The 13,621-nt window shown below is 32.3% G+C and overlaps 2 protein-coding genes across 8 annotated transcripts; one reads left to right on the top strand and one right to left on the bottom strand.

The window, feature by feature from the left end:
* Positions 1-203: 203 nt before the first annotated feature.
* On the top strand, positions 204-4,787 carry LOC101495189 (probable serine protease EDA2). Of its 4 annotated transcripts, none has more exons than XM_004512054.4 (12): positions 204-551; positions 712-837; positions 1,315-1,470; positions 1,878-2,060; positions 2,180-2,296; positions 2,425-2,478; positions 2,591-2,662; positions 2,761-2,966; positions 3,130-3,224; positions 3,712-3,786; positions 4,083-4,166; positions 4,450-4,787. In XM_004512054.4, exons 1-12 carry the CDS (start codon positions 378-380, stop codon positions 4,563-4,565), a joined length of 1,458 nt encoding a protein of 485 aa, XP_004512111.1. In that variant the 5' UTR covers positions 204-377; the 3' UTR covers positions 4,566-4,787. The 4 variants fall into 4 exon arrangements, with proteins under 4 accessions (XP_004512111.1, XP_073220757.1, XP_073220756.1 ...); XM_073364656.1 differs by having other exon boundaries at positions 218-551; positions 762-837; XM_073364655.1 differs by having other exon boundaries at positions 236-517; positions 762-837.
* A 1,283-nt stretch (positions 4,788-6,070) lies between these two features.
* Positions 6,071-10,986, bottom strand: LOC101494237 (PHAF1 protein At3g51130). Of its 4 annotated transcripts, none has more exons than XM_004512051.3 (15): positions 10,759-10,986; positions 10,276-10,358; positions 9,887-9,961; positions 8,843-8,910; positions 8,404-8,509; positions 8,256-8,316; positions 8,012-8,178; positions 7,799-7,861; positions 7,598-7,645; positions 7,366-7,479; positions 7,175-7,274; positions 6,988-7,067; positions 6,677-6,781; positions 6,524-6,579; positions 6,071-6,302 (listed from the first exon to the last, which is right to left on the bottom strand). In XM_004512051.3, exons 1-14 carry the CDS (start codon positions 10,853-10,855, stop codon positions 6,529-6,531), a joined length of 1,218 nt encoding a protein of 405 aa, XP_004512108.1. In that variant the 5' UTR covers positions 10,856-10,986; the 3' UTR covers positions 6,071-6,302; positions 6,524-6,528. The 4 variants fall into 4 exon arrangements, with proteins under 4 accessions (XP_004512108.1, XP_004512107.1, XP_004512110.1 ...); XM_004512050.3 differs by having other exon boundaries at positions 6,071-6,294; XM_004512053.3 differs by having other exon boundaries at positions 6,524-6,576; positions 10,759-10,985.
* Positions 10,987-13,621: the final 2,635 nt, after the last annotated feature.

Genomic DNA, 13,621 nt, shown 5'->3' with positions numbered 1-13,621 from the left:
AAATTTATTTAATTTAATACTAATTTATGAGTATGAACTTTAAAGTGATTTTATAATTTGATTTTTTACTTTATAATTAAATTATTGATAAATTTATAGTATTATAAAAAAAATTATTAATATTAATATACAATAAATTCGGGAATTTAGTTATCAAATTCAAAATAAACAAAACTAATTTAGTTAAAAACTCAAACAATGGAAACAATATTATACATTGTTTTCCATAAAGTCTGAGAAAGATACTCACTCCTAAGTGTTTTATGCCACTGGATAAGGAAATCCAATTGCTTAAATATAATTTTCTGATATTGATTTCTAGTCAAAAGTCAAAAGCCCCATTAATTTGAAAGGTTAGAAGAACACACGTGGCAACGATGAGACAGTGTTGTGTGATGAGACTGTTGTCGTGTTTGTTGGTGTTTCTTCTATTACTGTTCTTCTTCTCCACGGTGGCGGCAACACCTCGTTCACCTGGAAGTGGCAGCAACACTTATCTCACCAAGGATGAACTATGGTTCTCTCAGACCCTCGACCACTATTCTCCCTTTGTACTTCTCACTTCTCCGATTTTCCAACTCAACGCTTTTTTTATTGTTTCTTTCATTATCACATTTACTCAAATTAAAAGAGGAAATTTTGAAAGACTTGTTTTAAATAAATTCTTTGTTAAATTTTTCATGGATGATTCTTCTCATTTGTATGCTGCAGGATCATCGCAATTTCCAGCAGCGTTACTATGAGTTCCTTGACTATTTCAGGATTCCGGATGGACCTGTTTTTTTGGTGATATGTGGTGAATATTCGTGCAATGGGATCAGAAATGACTATATTAGTGTAACTTACTATTCTTGATCCAATTTTGTATTATCATATGCTATTAAATTTTGTTGGTCATTGTATGTTTTTCTCCTAACAAGGACCTGTTTGGCTAAACAGTTTAATTATTTAACTAATTGTTTATGTATAAGCTATTCTTATGACAAAAGATAAAATAAAATCAAACTGATTTCATATAAGCTATGAACCTTTTTCATGGGCTATCGTGGAGATTTTAGGGAAATGAGCTGAAAACAACTATGTACATGTTGTTATAAGTTGTTTCTATAAGCTCTCTTAAACATTCTCACAAGTGCTTATTCCAGTAGGTAAGCTCAAGTGAGCCAATCCTAACATGTCCTAAGCCTCGATTGGGTCCTATATATCAGAGTGACCAACAAAAGGGACTGTCTTTCTTTCTTTCTTTTCCTTTCTTTTAAATATATTGTGGTTTTATGAAGATAATATATATCCATGTGTTTGTTACATTTATAGGTTCTGGCGAAGAAGTTTGGAGCAGCTGTGGTTTCTCTTGAGCATCGCTATTATGGGAAGAGTTCGCCATTTAAATCTCTGAAAACAGAAAATTTGAGATATCTTTCATCCAAGCAGGCACTCTTTGATTTGGCTGTTTTTCGTCAAAATTATCAGGCAAGTAACCTTCCTGTTTGATGACAACTTGACTGGAATGAATGCAAAAAAGTAGGTACCTTAGGAAGCTAGTTGAAAATGTTTAGATATCTAGTTCTTGCATAAGTTACTTAAAATCAAATTATAGAATTCATAAACTTATAAATGTTTTCTGAAAAGGGATTTCTTTGGTTGAGATATTGGTTCACATCAGTTATTAATTGTCAACAACGCTGTCCAGCAAAGGACAGCGTTTTATGTCAACTCAAGTGAAATTAGATTTATATGATTCCTATATATGTGTTCATAAGATGTTTTTTGTGGCTCAATTTAAATAAATGTTGTATATTTAGTACAAGTAGCACTGCATTGCATGCACTAAATGAAAATATTTTGGTGGATCCAAAACTGGCAGTATATTCTTGCAGGACTCCTTAAATGCAAAGCTAAATAGAACAAAAACCGATAATCTGTGGTTCGTTTTTGGTGTCTCGTATCCTGGAGCACTCAGTGCATGGTTCCGTCTTAAGTTTCCTCATTTAACATGTGGAAGTCTTGCAAGTTCTGCAGTTGTTCTTGCCGTTTACAACTTCACAGAATTTGATCAGCAGGTGAAGATAGCGATTTCTCGTTCTTAGTCATCTTGTTTTTTTGTGTCAAGACGGTGTATATTTTATAAAGTTCTCTATTTTTTAGAGTGAATGTTTAGATTTCTAACGTTAATATGCAGATTGGTGAATCAGCAGGTGCTGAATGTAAGGCAGCATTACAAGAAACCACTCGACTTGTCGAACAAAAACTGACAACTCATGGAAAGGCATTGAAGGCTTCTTTTAATGCAGCTGATGTATGCTTGTTCCTTTCTTATACGTGCTTAAAAGCATATTCTTGTTTAGCCGGAACAAGTCACGCTTCCGAGTCCCCACTAAATTTTCTAATATGATTCTCATGTTGGACTTTCTTCTGGTTTCGCAGCTTGAAATTGATGGCGACTTCTTGTATTTCTTGGCTGATGCTGCTGTTACAGCGGTAGTTGATTGATATGACTCTTGCTGTTTCTTTATTAATTCATTCTTGCAATATTTTATATTCGAATTTACCTTGTTTTTCTTCTTTTTGTGGTTTTTTGTGAATGTTTCAGATTCAATATGGAAATCCGGATATATTATGCAAGCCTCTTGTCGAAGCAAAGAAGGACGGAAAGGATTTGGTGGTATGTTTTGGATGTTCAAATTAAATGCCACGATAGCTCAAAATTTTTTGCTACTTTGTCAAGATGTCACCGGTACCACCCCCACTTCTCTTTTGCAGGATGCTTATGCCAAATTTGTCAAAGAGTTTTACTCTGGAACTGAAGGTGTTAGTGCACAATCTTATAACCAAAAGAGCTTGAAGAACACTGCTATCACTGAAGACAGTTCTGATAGACTTTGGTGGTTTCAAGTTTGCACTGAAGTTGCATACTTTCAGGTGGCTCCTTCAAATGGCAGTATACGCTCCTCAAAAGTTGACACAAGGCAATCTTCTTATTTCCCTTGGTCATATAGTCTTTCGTGTTAATATTACTTTCCTCTACTTTTGTATAGCACAGTTAAACTATAGTTTTAATATTTATAGTTTTTGCATACTTTTTCTTCATGATTCTGTAAATGTTTAAGAAGTGGTTCTCGTAAATTGCAGATACCATTTGGACCTTTGCAAAAATGTCTTTGGAGAGGGCATATTTCCTGATGTTGATGCAACCAATATATATTATGGAGGCACAAAAATTGCTGGTTAGAAACTTCCCCCCCGCCCCCAGAATTTTATGTTCGAACAGTCCTCACATTATAAGTCGGTATCTGGGATTGATTTAAACTTGAGCCCAAATTCTAAGAAATTGTAATAATTTTTAATTTATACATGTCTTTCATATTTACATATATTATTAATGTTAATATGAATTGGGTCTTCTAATTATGAGTTAGTAAAACAATCTTCTGGTTAAAAAAACCCATAAACCCAGACCTATTATAAACATTTATACCATCTTAGGAATTTGGACTTCGAGCCTAGCTCAACCTTATTAATTTTAAGGTGAGGATTGCCTAAGCTTTGTAAGATCTTTTTAGGTCATATTTCTTCTAGCTTATGTGGGACTTAGGTTTTTCATAGTAGATTATTTTGGCTCGACACTACATATTTTACATTCTTCTATTTAATAATCTTGAAATTTGGTTTTATTTCATGTATCATAAATCTCAATTTAATGTGCATGGACAGGTTCCAAAATAATATTCACAAATGGCTCACAAGATCCTTGGCGTCGTGCATCTAAACAAATTTCATCACCTGATAGTGAGTTGGAATTTACTATAATCAAGTTTGACAAAAGCATTCTTTATACTCATAATCAATGTTGCAATCAGTCAATTTCATTTCTCTCAAACTCATCATCGGTTTGCATTGTTGTTTGATGGCTATTTAATGACAAGTGACTTCGGTTGTTATTTGAGTTAGATATAATGTGGTAGTATTCTTTTAGGCTAAAAAAGGAGAGGGGGAGTTTGGAGTCAAAGTATAGTGCATAATTACTGTGTTCTTGTACTATTTGCTGAATACTGTCTTATCAGTCATCACTACTGTACTTTCAGTGCCTTCATACACTATCACTTGTCATAATTGTGGCCACGGAACCGACATTCGAGGATGCCCTCAAAGTCCCTTTAATATTGAAGGTATGTGTAATTCTTAGCTCGCTAATCATTTGTTAGTGATGTTTAAGGCCACCAATTTTGAACTTCTAAACTATAGGATTTAATTTTGGGCTGTTATCGATATATCAGTTAAGAAACATATTTCTTTTTCAATAACAATAATGACGGAAACATTAAGGATGTTGACAAACAAATTGTGTGGCGAATGGGTGTCATGCTATTCACACACAATTGTATTAATTACTTGTATTATGTATACATTATTATGCTATACCAACATTCTAATTGTGAAGTTTCTTTTTAGGCAATGAGAAAAACTGTACATCCCCTGATGCAGTTCACAAAGTTAGGCAAAAGATCATAGAGCATATGGACTTATGGCTGTCTCAGTGCCAAGACCCAGGCAAGACTTGTATATGATTATTTGTACGAGTTGAATGATGCATGACTAAACGTCACTGATATTAATACAGCCAACACTGTATATTGTCTTGAATTACATTGTTGAAGCTCAAAATAATGCAAGGCAGAACAGATTTGTACAAAATAATGCCATTTCATGCAATAGGTTATAGCATGTCTTTGCCATCAAGTTAACAGGTCATTATTATTATTATTATTATTTGTAACATTTGGGTGTCATTGGCCTGTGGTGAAAATCTACCAAGAAAATGTGTGTTTAATAGTAGCAGTGGTGTTCATGGTGTAAAAACTGAAGAGAATTGCACCATATTAATGGTTTGATTCAGTTTTTTTTTAAAATCACTTTCGAGAATCAAGTACACTGATAGTTCTGAACCGGTTTGAAACTGGTTTATAAATATAAACTAATTTAATATTTTGAACAAGTTTTTAGTTAACATAAATTTCAAATAAGTTTTTCAAAAAAATAATTTTGAATTTATTTCTACAAAAAAATATTCATTTTTTTCTCTAAAAAAGTTTTTGATTTATTTCTGAGAAAAGTAGATTAAAACATTTCTCAATAAAATATTTCAAAAAAAAATTGAAAAAGTTTTTTACTTTTTCAAGAATTTTTCTAAAAAAAAATAGATATAAAAAAATTTCGTTGTCGAAATAAAAATGTTCAGTTTTTTTTTTTGGAAAAATTTTCCAAAATAAAATATTTTAATTTAAAAAAAAAGAAAGTTTCAATATCTTTTGAGAAAGTAATTTTAAAAAATTTTCTAAAAATTAAATTGATTTCAATCTAATTTATCAACATCGTTCAGTTAATCGTTAATCATATATTTTAGACATCTCTAACTAATAGCGGCTTCTTTGGAGAATATCTAATTTTGTTCTAAAATTAGTTTGTATATCTAACCAGTTCTTTGGAGGAAGCTGATATGGACATGGGTTGGTTTCTAGATATGGATCTAATCCAATCAAATTTGATAGGAAGATGCTCTTCGGCCCCAACAATCTTCATATTTATCAAATTCACAAATTCGATAGTGCAAATCTTCGATCCAGTAATAAAAAAATGAGATTAATGATCTTATTCAAAGTTTCAATCCGACAATATTTATTGATATGATAAGGTACGTTTTGGATTGGTTCCAATGAACAAGTTTTAAAAGATTTCGAATTATATGATTGGAAGGTTTTGGGTTGCGTTGACCGACTCAAGGAAGAGCATTCACTGTATTATAGATCGCAGCTTAGAAAGTGAATGAAAATGATGAACGCTGTGGGACTTTTAAAGTAAAAGCTTTTGGGAAGAAATGGCAGGAGCTCCAACCGTTCCTTGTACCAATAATCTATCTCATTCTAGTAAGAAAAATGAGTACAAGGATCAGTGGTATAGAGTGCAATGGGATAACTAATATTTTTTTAAATCTAACTAGACTATGACTCTATACCACCAATCTAAAGACATCTTAACAAAAATAGTGTGAGAATTTCGCAAAACAAAGTTATCAGAAAGTTAAAAGCATTGCGAATTTATTGCGTTAGCTTTCTGCAAGTCAATATATTAGATAATTACATAAGAGGGTTTATATGTACAATGCGTTAAATAGCTGTACAAATTTGTCACAGCCCATTGACACGATAATGATTTATACACAGAACGTACAAAGCCTGCTACTCCTTGTGAAGATCCGCGACCACGCTTCACAAACCTTGGAACAATAAGTCTTATCGCCTGCAAGACTATCAGGATTAATATAAGTAAATAAAACTGATATATAAATCAAGCTCGAAAAATTAAGATAATAACCGTCTAATACTGGCTGTGGCTGGTAAGAAATATAAACTTGATTTTTATGATTGAACCAGTAATTAAGATTTAAAAAAAGAAAACTAAGGTTATTATTGCTTAATTTAAATAAAGTTGAAATTTACATAAAGAATGCACAATATAAGAAATGTACCATCATCATGACTGGAAGAGAGTTATTGTTGCAATATATCCATTCTTCATCACCTGCTAAAATCAACAAAGCATAGCTTAGGGGTCACTCAAAGGCAGTGATAGACTGAGCTATTAAATTAGAAGGACATCATAAGCACAAAGAATGAGTCACCTCAAAAGCAATATTTTGATAACCATATACAAGAGTAGAACCAAATGGGTTACTTGCAGAACCTTGTGTCTGAATGGCAGCTCGGCCACAATCTCCAAGTATTTCCTACAAGAATCCATTACAATACATGCTATTATATAATAAACACTTGTACAGTATAAGAAACCCACATCAAAGCTAGTCACAATTTTCTTCCCCAAGTTACTCCACATTTCACATAATTACATAAAGATTTTCCATAACTCAATATCTCCCAATATGAAAATCATCATAAGGCAACCATACAATTAGGAAGAGATAAAAGCTCACACCTTTACTTGTTCCCACTTTGTGCTAGGTGTAATGACCCTCTGTTTGCTGTTATTTACATCCTTAAAAGATCCTCCAATAGCTGGAAAGGGGGGAAATTATTTTATCACTTCATTCACAGCAAAGATCTATATAACTGTTACATTGAGACAAATTTAAATACTGCAATGCAAATAAAAAATTCCTTACCATCTGAGCAATAGATAACAAAGTTGCACTTAATGTATGAATTAAAATCAGCATGACCGGGGTAATTAGTGTGTAACACAAACTTCTTGATTTTGTGAGTCTGAAAATACAAGACATATAAGAGGGAGCATCAATCGTCAATTTTATGATTGTTGTATAGCATAGACACAAGAATGAGGTAAGATGCAAACCTGCCCATCAAATAAGATGTCAAGACCACGAGTAAAATAATTATAAAAGTAATCTCCGCAGATAGTTGTTCTTGGGCGAAGATCAGAGGCAGAATGTATAACCATTTGATCTACCTGCAGAACCAATGCAGAGAGATTTCACTTTATTGATTCTGTAGTGCATCAGTTAAATCCCACAAAAATCCTACAAAAGAACCGTGTTCCATTTTTAAGAACAAGTAATGTATAGTACCTGCTTTTGATGAATACCACAGGGACGTCCTAGCTCAGTCCACACATCCTGCATAAAACGGGAATCATAATATACACTTTGTTTCAGATAAAGAATAAAAATCAAGTCGAAGGTGACAGGAGAAGTGAAAGCACAGAAAAAAAAAATCTGATAAAACCATAACTCAAACCATTTTTTATTTTGATTGAATGTAAAGCTTACCTGTGGAGATGCACCAAAAGGAATGTGTTGGGAGCCAACAGTGAAGTACAGTTCTTCCCCCAGCTATATAACAGAGAAAGAACTGAGTTAGACACTAAAATAACAGCTATCTTGCCAAAACAGGCAGAAAGTCTATGCAGCCAACTAAAGGTGTCATACTAAATAAGCAAAAACGCAAACTTATTTAGATTTTAGAGATTAAAGAACCCAAACCTTAACGTGAACCTCTTCCATGTAAATGCTGCCAGTAGGTAATGGAGGAGCAGAAGCCTTATCCATTAAGGACCCCACACCAACCTTCTTACCAGAGGAACTATCATATATAGAAACACGGCATGTAACTGGTGTTGTCCCATCTGGAAACTCCAACGGCAATTCCACTTTCATAATGAAAAGAAACAACGTTAACATAAGAAAAGTAGTAAACTTAAAACTTTTCAAACTCATGAAGATATACCTCCCCCATCATGACAGCAGTCTGTGAACTGACTCGGAATAGGAAATGCAAAGGAAAGCCCCTAAAGACCAAACCAAGAAAAATATAAGCCGGAATATTTTAATGTGGAATTGTAGAACCAAAATAAATACCAATAATTATGCATTACCGGGTAAAACAGAGTGTAAATGCCTCTATCCTTATCGAAAATTCCAGGGTATGTGGGCCCAAACAGTGCATATACAGCAACAAAAGTAGCTAGAGTTGTTGGTCCCCTAGAAGTTGAAAAGAATATTGGTAAAGTGCTTTATAATAAGGGTTAGTTTGGATAAACTTCTCAACAAGCATGTGTAGAGAAAGAAATATCAAAAGAATACTATAATAACTATGAGTTTTTAAAACAATAGCCTATCAAATACGTTGAAATTAACTTCTATGTATTAATTTATTCAGAAACACTCTTATTTAACTTCTCCACAAATACCCATAAGCTTACAAGGATTATTTTGTAAGTGGAGAACAACAAAAACATTAACTAAGAAACGAAGTTAGAAGTAAATCCAACTGGGCTTTAAGTATATACTAAAATCATAGATCCGGAGACTCACCCAATCAAAGAAGTAGAGTAGCGCATTTGAAGCCGCTTTACATCAAATATTTCAATAAGACGCAGTCTCTAAAATAGTATTGGAAAGTTTTGTCAGATAAAGTCATCTTGTTAAGTATGGAACAGATAAAAAAACAAGCTCTCTGCGACAGCATAAAATGATTCAAAGCATAAGAACTGCTATATACAGCTGAGATTGGAGCTTTAGATCTTTAAGAAGAAGAAAGAGAAATTTGGAAATGTTGCATATTGTTTTTTACTAAGCAATAACAGCTTAAATAATCCAAGTTCTCTAGCATGATATCGTCTTCACAACAGGAAGGAGCACATAACTGTAAGAAAAGAAACAGACCTACTGTAGAAAAAAAAATTACTTTCAAGTAATCCACCACCCTCAATGAACTTGGAAGTATAATATTGCTAAATTCTAAACTCCAATTACATACTCCCACACTTTACATTTGCATGGGAATTGGAAAACAAGATCCTTACACAATTTTCATTGTTATTATTCTCTTATTATCAAGTTATTATTAGGTTTTGGGTCTAACTCAACCCCGCAAAATCAGTTCGTAAGGTGAGAATCACCTAAGCCGTATAAGCTCTATGTAGGATATATCTATAACCACTGTGGAGCTTGAATTTTCCCAATAGTCCTAATATATAGATTGCATGAACTTCAATGAAAATACAAACTAAAAACTAGATAGTTTTTCTTACGAAAATCCTGTAACATTCAAAACCTATTTAATTTCTGCAGGATATCCTTACACACATTCTTAAATATATTACCAATAATTTAATCAAATTATGATAATCATTCATGCGACCCCAGCACTAAAGTGAAGCAACAGTGATGGTTCCCATCAAATAAATTTTAAACATCCAATAATAGTCATTCAAGCAACTCATGCTTTGTATTAAAGACACAATAAACATGGATTTCACTTAGACGTATGATCTCTTGTTTTTTCCTCCAAATAGACTCTTTAAACAAGCATATATCAATCCATGGCAGCATAACAGGAAAAACAAAAACGAAAACCTGAGACCAGGGATCAAAACGAAGATGAAAACCATGATCGGGAAAGCTAATAACAATATCCAACTTCAGGGGCTCCTGCAAATGCACAGAGCATATGAAACAAACATAAATAAATCACTTATGAAGTAAAAATAATATAGAACAGCATATTCCTGCAGAGGCAAAACCATCAATAGTAATCAGCCAACAGCAGGAGGCCAGTTCCACGAAATTGAATAAACTACAATGCAGTGCAATTTTTTCTATTTTTAATGCTTCAATGCAGTAAATTTCAGTATTTCAACTCCATTATTTCTTTTTCTGTCAATATTTGTGTGAGTTGACTGAGTTCACACGAGCACTAACAACACAAACGACAAGAAGTTAAATTGTAGCTATATGTCACAAACCTCATCAAAATACTTCACGTGCACCACATCATATAAATTAGGTTGATGCTCTATCTGAGCAAATGCTTCACATATAGGCATCCCTAAACATCACCAAAAAAAGAAAACGTTAAGCTTATAAACACAGTACAAAAACTCAAATGATAAACGAGATTCCAAATATCATAAACTTCAATTCTTCCGAAATCATCAAATAAGCTGAACAAAGACTCCAAAATACTCAACAACATGATCACATAACTAAAATCGAATTCAATGAATTAAAGTGAAACCGCTATCTGTTTGACCTAAATTCCTGAACGAGCTTACACAGAACGAGTACTAAAATCGAATCCGATTAAATGAAGTGAAATGCGGAACTGGAATAGATCCTAATTCGATTGCAAAATTAAGAGCCATGAATATTATTGTAATAATAATAATAGTAATCGAATTGGTGAAAATAATGGAAGAAAATAAGGGAATAGAGAAATTGAAAATTACCGAGGGAGAAAGGACCGATTCCGAGACCGGGACGGAGATCGAGAACAATAGCGCCCATCGCTGTGCCCTCACAACGCCGTCGGGGTCTCTGCAACATAGTGGTTGGTGAGAGAGGAGTTGGAGGGTATTTTAGAGATTTATGGTGAATGGTTCCGTTACTTTCGGTGATGAAAGCACGCGAGAACGAAATCCCAGGTATTGAATACTTATATGGGGATGGGGTTGTATTCGTTTAGATTGGATTGGACGAAAAAACCATCATCCAAAACGCAAAAGATGCCCCCTATTGCACGCCATCCAAACACATTTTTTTTGTCATTTTCCAGCTCAAATATTTTTTCTTTTTTGTAGAAATAAAATTTTATAGTTAGAGTAAATTATAGAATAGAATTTAAGAATATATTTTTAATAATTCTGGTATGGCAAACAGTCAATTAAGAGCGTGAAGTGAAATTTTTAAACCATTTTAATTTTTTTTAATGGAAAACCATGCTAACTATAAAACAAAAGAGTCGTGAAACACACGCCTTTAAATTTCACGACTCTTTTGTTTTATAGTTTATTATATAATAAAGGAGATAAAAAAAAATTAAAGTGAATAATTAATTTTATTTATGATGTAAAATAATTATTTTTATTGTTTTTAGAAGGCTAAATTACACAAAATAGTCTCTTAACTAATTTTTTTTCCTTTGTTCTTTTTTGTTTCGTTTGAATCTCTTAATTCTATTTATGATAATCATATTAATTATTTCTATTGGTTTTCAACTTACGGTGTTAATTCATCTTACGTATCATTAATGGTTCGTGATTATAATTTGTCTTTCATTTGTAAAAATCATGATGAATAAAAGACAAAAGAACGACGAAGAATAACGGAAGCAGCGATAGTGGAAGAGGAATGAGGAGATCATTGAAGTCAGGTTCAATTATCTTTTACACCATTATTGGATTTTGTTTTTATTTTCATTTAAGGTTTGGAATTTTTGTATTTTGGCCCCTTTTTGTGTTAGAGATTTTTCCTTATTTCAATTTTCAATCAAATGTCGTGGTTTTCTTCTATTTCAATATTATTTCTTTAAAGTGTTTAGACTCTTGTGATATTGCGGTCCCTATATGTGTTAGGGTTTTTTCATATTTTGCTGTCTATATTTGTTTATGTTTTCTTCTCTTGTGATCTTTGCCTTTTCTGAAATTTTTATAGCGGAGATCCTTTGTTTTGATGTTTATGTGTGTTTTTTTACTTGGTGTGGTGTGTTTATGGAATTGACGATGAACAATAATGTTCTCAAGGTTCCTCGATCTTCGAGCTTTAATTATATCACGATACAACCTCCTGACTAGGGGTGGGCAAGAATTTAAAATCGTATGACACCCAAAATAACTAATGAAAAAAAGAGAATGTGAGCGATTACCAACAGTTCTGCAGGTCCACAAAGTCATTACTTCTGTTTAAAACATATAGAAACGAGGCGTGTGTGGATCTATTAAAAATATTCATCGATATTTGAACTGAACAAAAGACATATAGCACAAGCATGTTTTTATTACCTATTTTCCGATACACCCATGTCTCAAGACCCATAATAAAAAAATAAAATACTAGTATTAGTTATGTCACATAGTCAATAAAGTCACTAAAAAATTTCTTGAATATTGAAATTAGTAATAGAAAGCTTAATAATGGACCATAATAACATTATCTTGAGAAGTGAGAAGGTGAGTGACAAGACATACACCTAATCATTTTATGGATTTTTAAAGATATAAAGAAAATTAAAAATAATCTCAACGTAAATAAATATTTTTTTTTTGTGTGTGAAAATCTTCATTTCCCTCTCTTTATTTACGTTTTTTATAGCCAATTATTATTTTGTTTTTCACCTTCTACTTCAACTTTGTTCTATACTATTTTATGTTTTAATTCATAATCATAACTATGAAGCATCACAACACACAAATCCGAATCGGTCCAACTATTGAATCCACACCCATGATTTTTGGTCGGGTGGTGGTTTTGGGCCCGAAACCGTCCAACCAAACCTGTTGTCCACTCTTACCCCTAACATGACCTACTATATGGATAATACACATAACATGCAAGGCATGTCATTCATCATCAATAATCACTGTGGATATCACTCGATCATAGTTTTGACTAAGTGTGCCATGACATATTGGTGTTCAACATCAACAAATCAAACAATATCGTCGGTGTTTAACAATTATCCTTACTACCATAACCTATTTCATTAGCATATCTTTAATACTCAAATTTTTATAACTAGTTCATTAATATAATGATTTATCACTTTACATGACCTACTTGATTAGCCTTAAGTCTAATCGATTAATTTATAACTTGGTCATTTTTTAATTTTGATTCTTTACCTAATCAATTATTTATTCATTATAAGTCAATTATCTTTAACTCGTTATATGTTTTAGATTTTAATTAAGTTTAAATATATTTTTTGTCCTTGCAATTATTATATTATTTGATTTTGCTCGTTGTAAGTTTCTTTGTTTGATTAACTTCTCTGCAAATATAGTTTCATTTTAATATTATTTTTTTAAAATTTTACACCAAATTGCCCAATACCAAATTGTCCTACTTTTTAAACTCTTGAGAAAATCGCATCTTGAGTAATAGGTGAAGAAATTGTTTTTAGGCCTAGTAGAAGGTCGCGCCTGGGAGATGCAACCATGTAGTGAGGTGAAATAATTTTTTTTTTGCCATTTTAATAATTCAGTTATTAATTATTTAATAAATTTAAAATTATTTAAATATTTAAAAAATCAAAATACTATCAATAAAATAATATACATTAATAAATATTAATAATAATAATCATCATTTCCC

This window comes from Cicer arietinum, chromosome 8 (assembly GCF_000331145.2).
Source record: "Cicer arietinum cultivar CDC Frontier isolate Library 1 chromosome 8, Cicar.CDCFrontier_v2.0, whole genome shotgun sequence".
NCBI classification, from domain to species: domain Eukaryota; kingdom Viridiplantae; phylum Streptophyta; class Magnoliopsida; order Fabales; family Fabaceae; genus Cicer; species Cicer arietinum.
This window is presented reverse-complemented; position numbering and strand designations above follow the sequence as displayed.

Coding starts and splice junctions, on each gene's coding strand:
- LOC101495189 (XM_004512054.4), top strand. CDS start 378: ATGAGACAGTGTTGTGTGATGAGACTGTTGTCGTGTTTGTTGGTGTTT. Junction 3,787..4,082: donor ACAAATTTCATCACCTGATA/GTGAGTTGGAAT, acceptor CTGTACTTTCAG/TGCCTTCATACACTATCACT. Junction 4,167..4,449: donor AAGTCCCTTTAATATTGAAG/GTATGTGTAATT, acceptor GTTTCTTTTTAG/GCAATGAGAAAAACTGTACA.
- LOC101494237 (XM_004512051.3), bottom strand. CDS start 10,855: ATGTTGCAGAGACCCCGACGGCGTTGTGAGGGCACAGCGATGGGCGCT. Junction 9,962..10,275: donor ACGTGAAGTATTTTGATGAG/GTTTGTGACATA, acceptor GTGCATTTGCAG/GAGCCCCTGAAGTTGGATAT. Junction 7,646..7,798: donor CTTTTGGTGCATCTCCACAG/GTAAGCTTTACA, acceptor CGTTTTATGCAG/GATGTGTGGACTGAGCTAGG.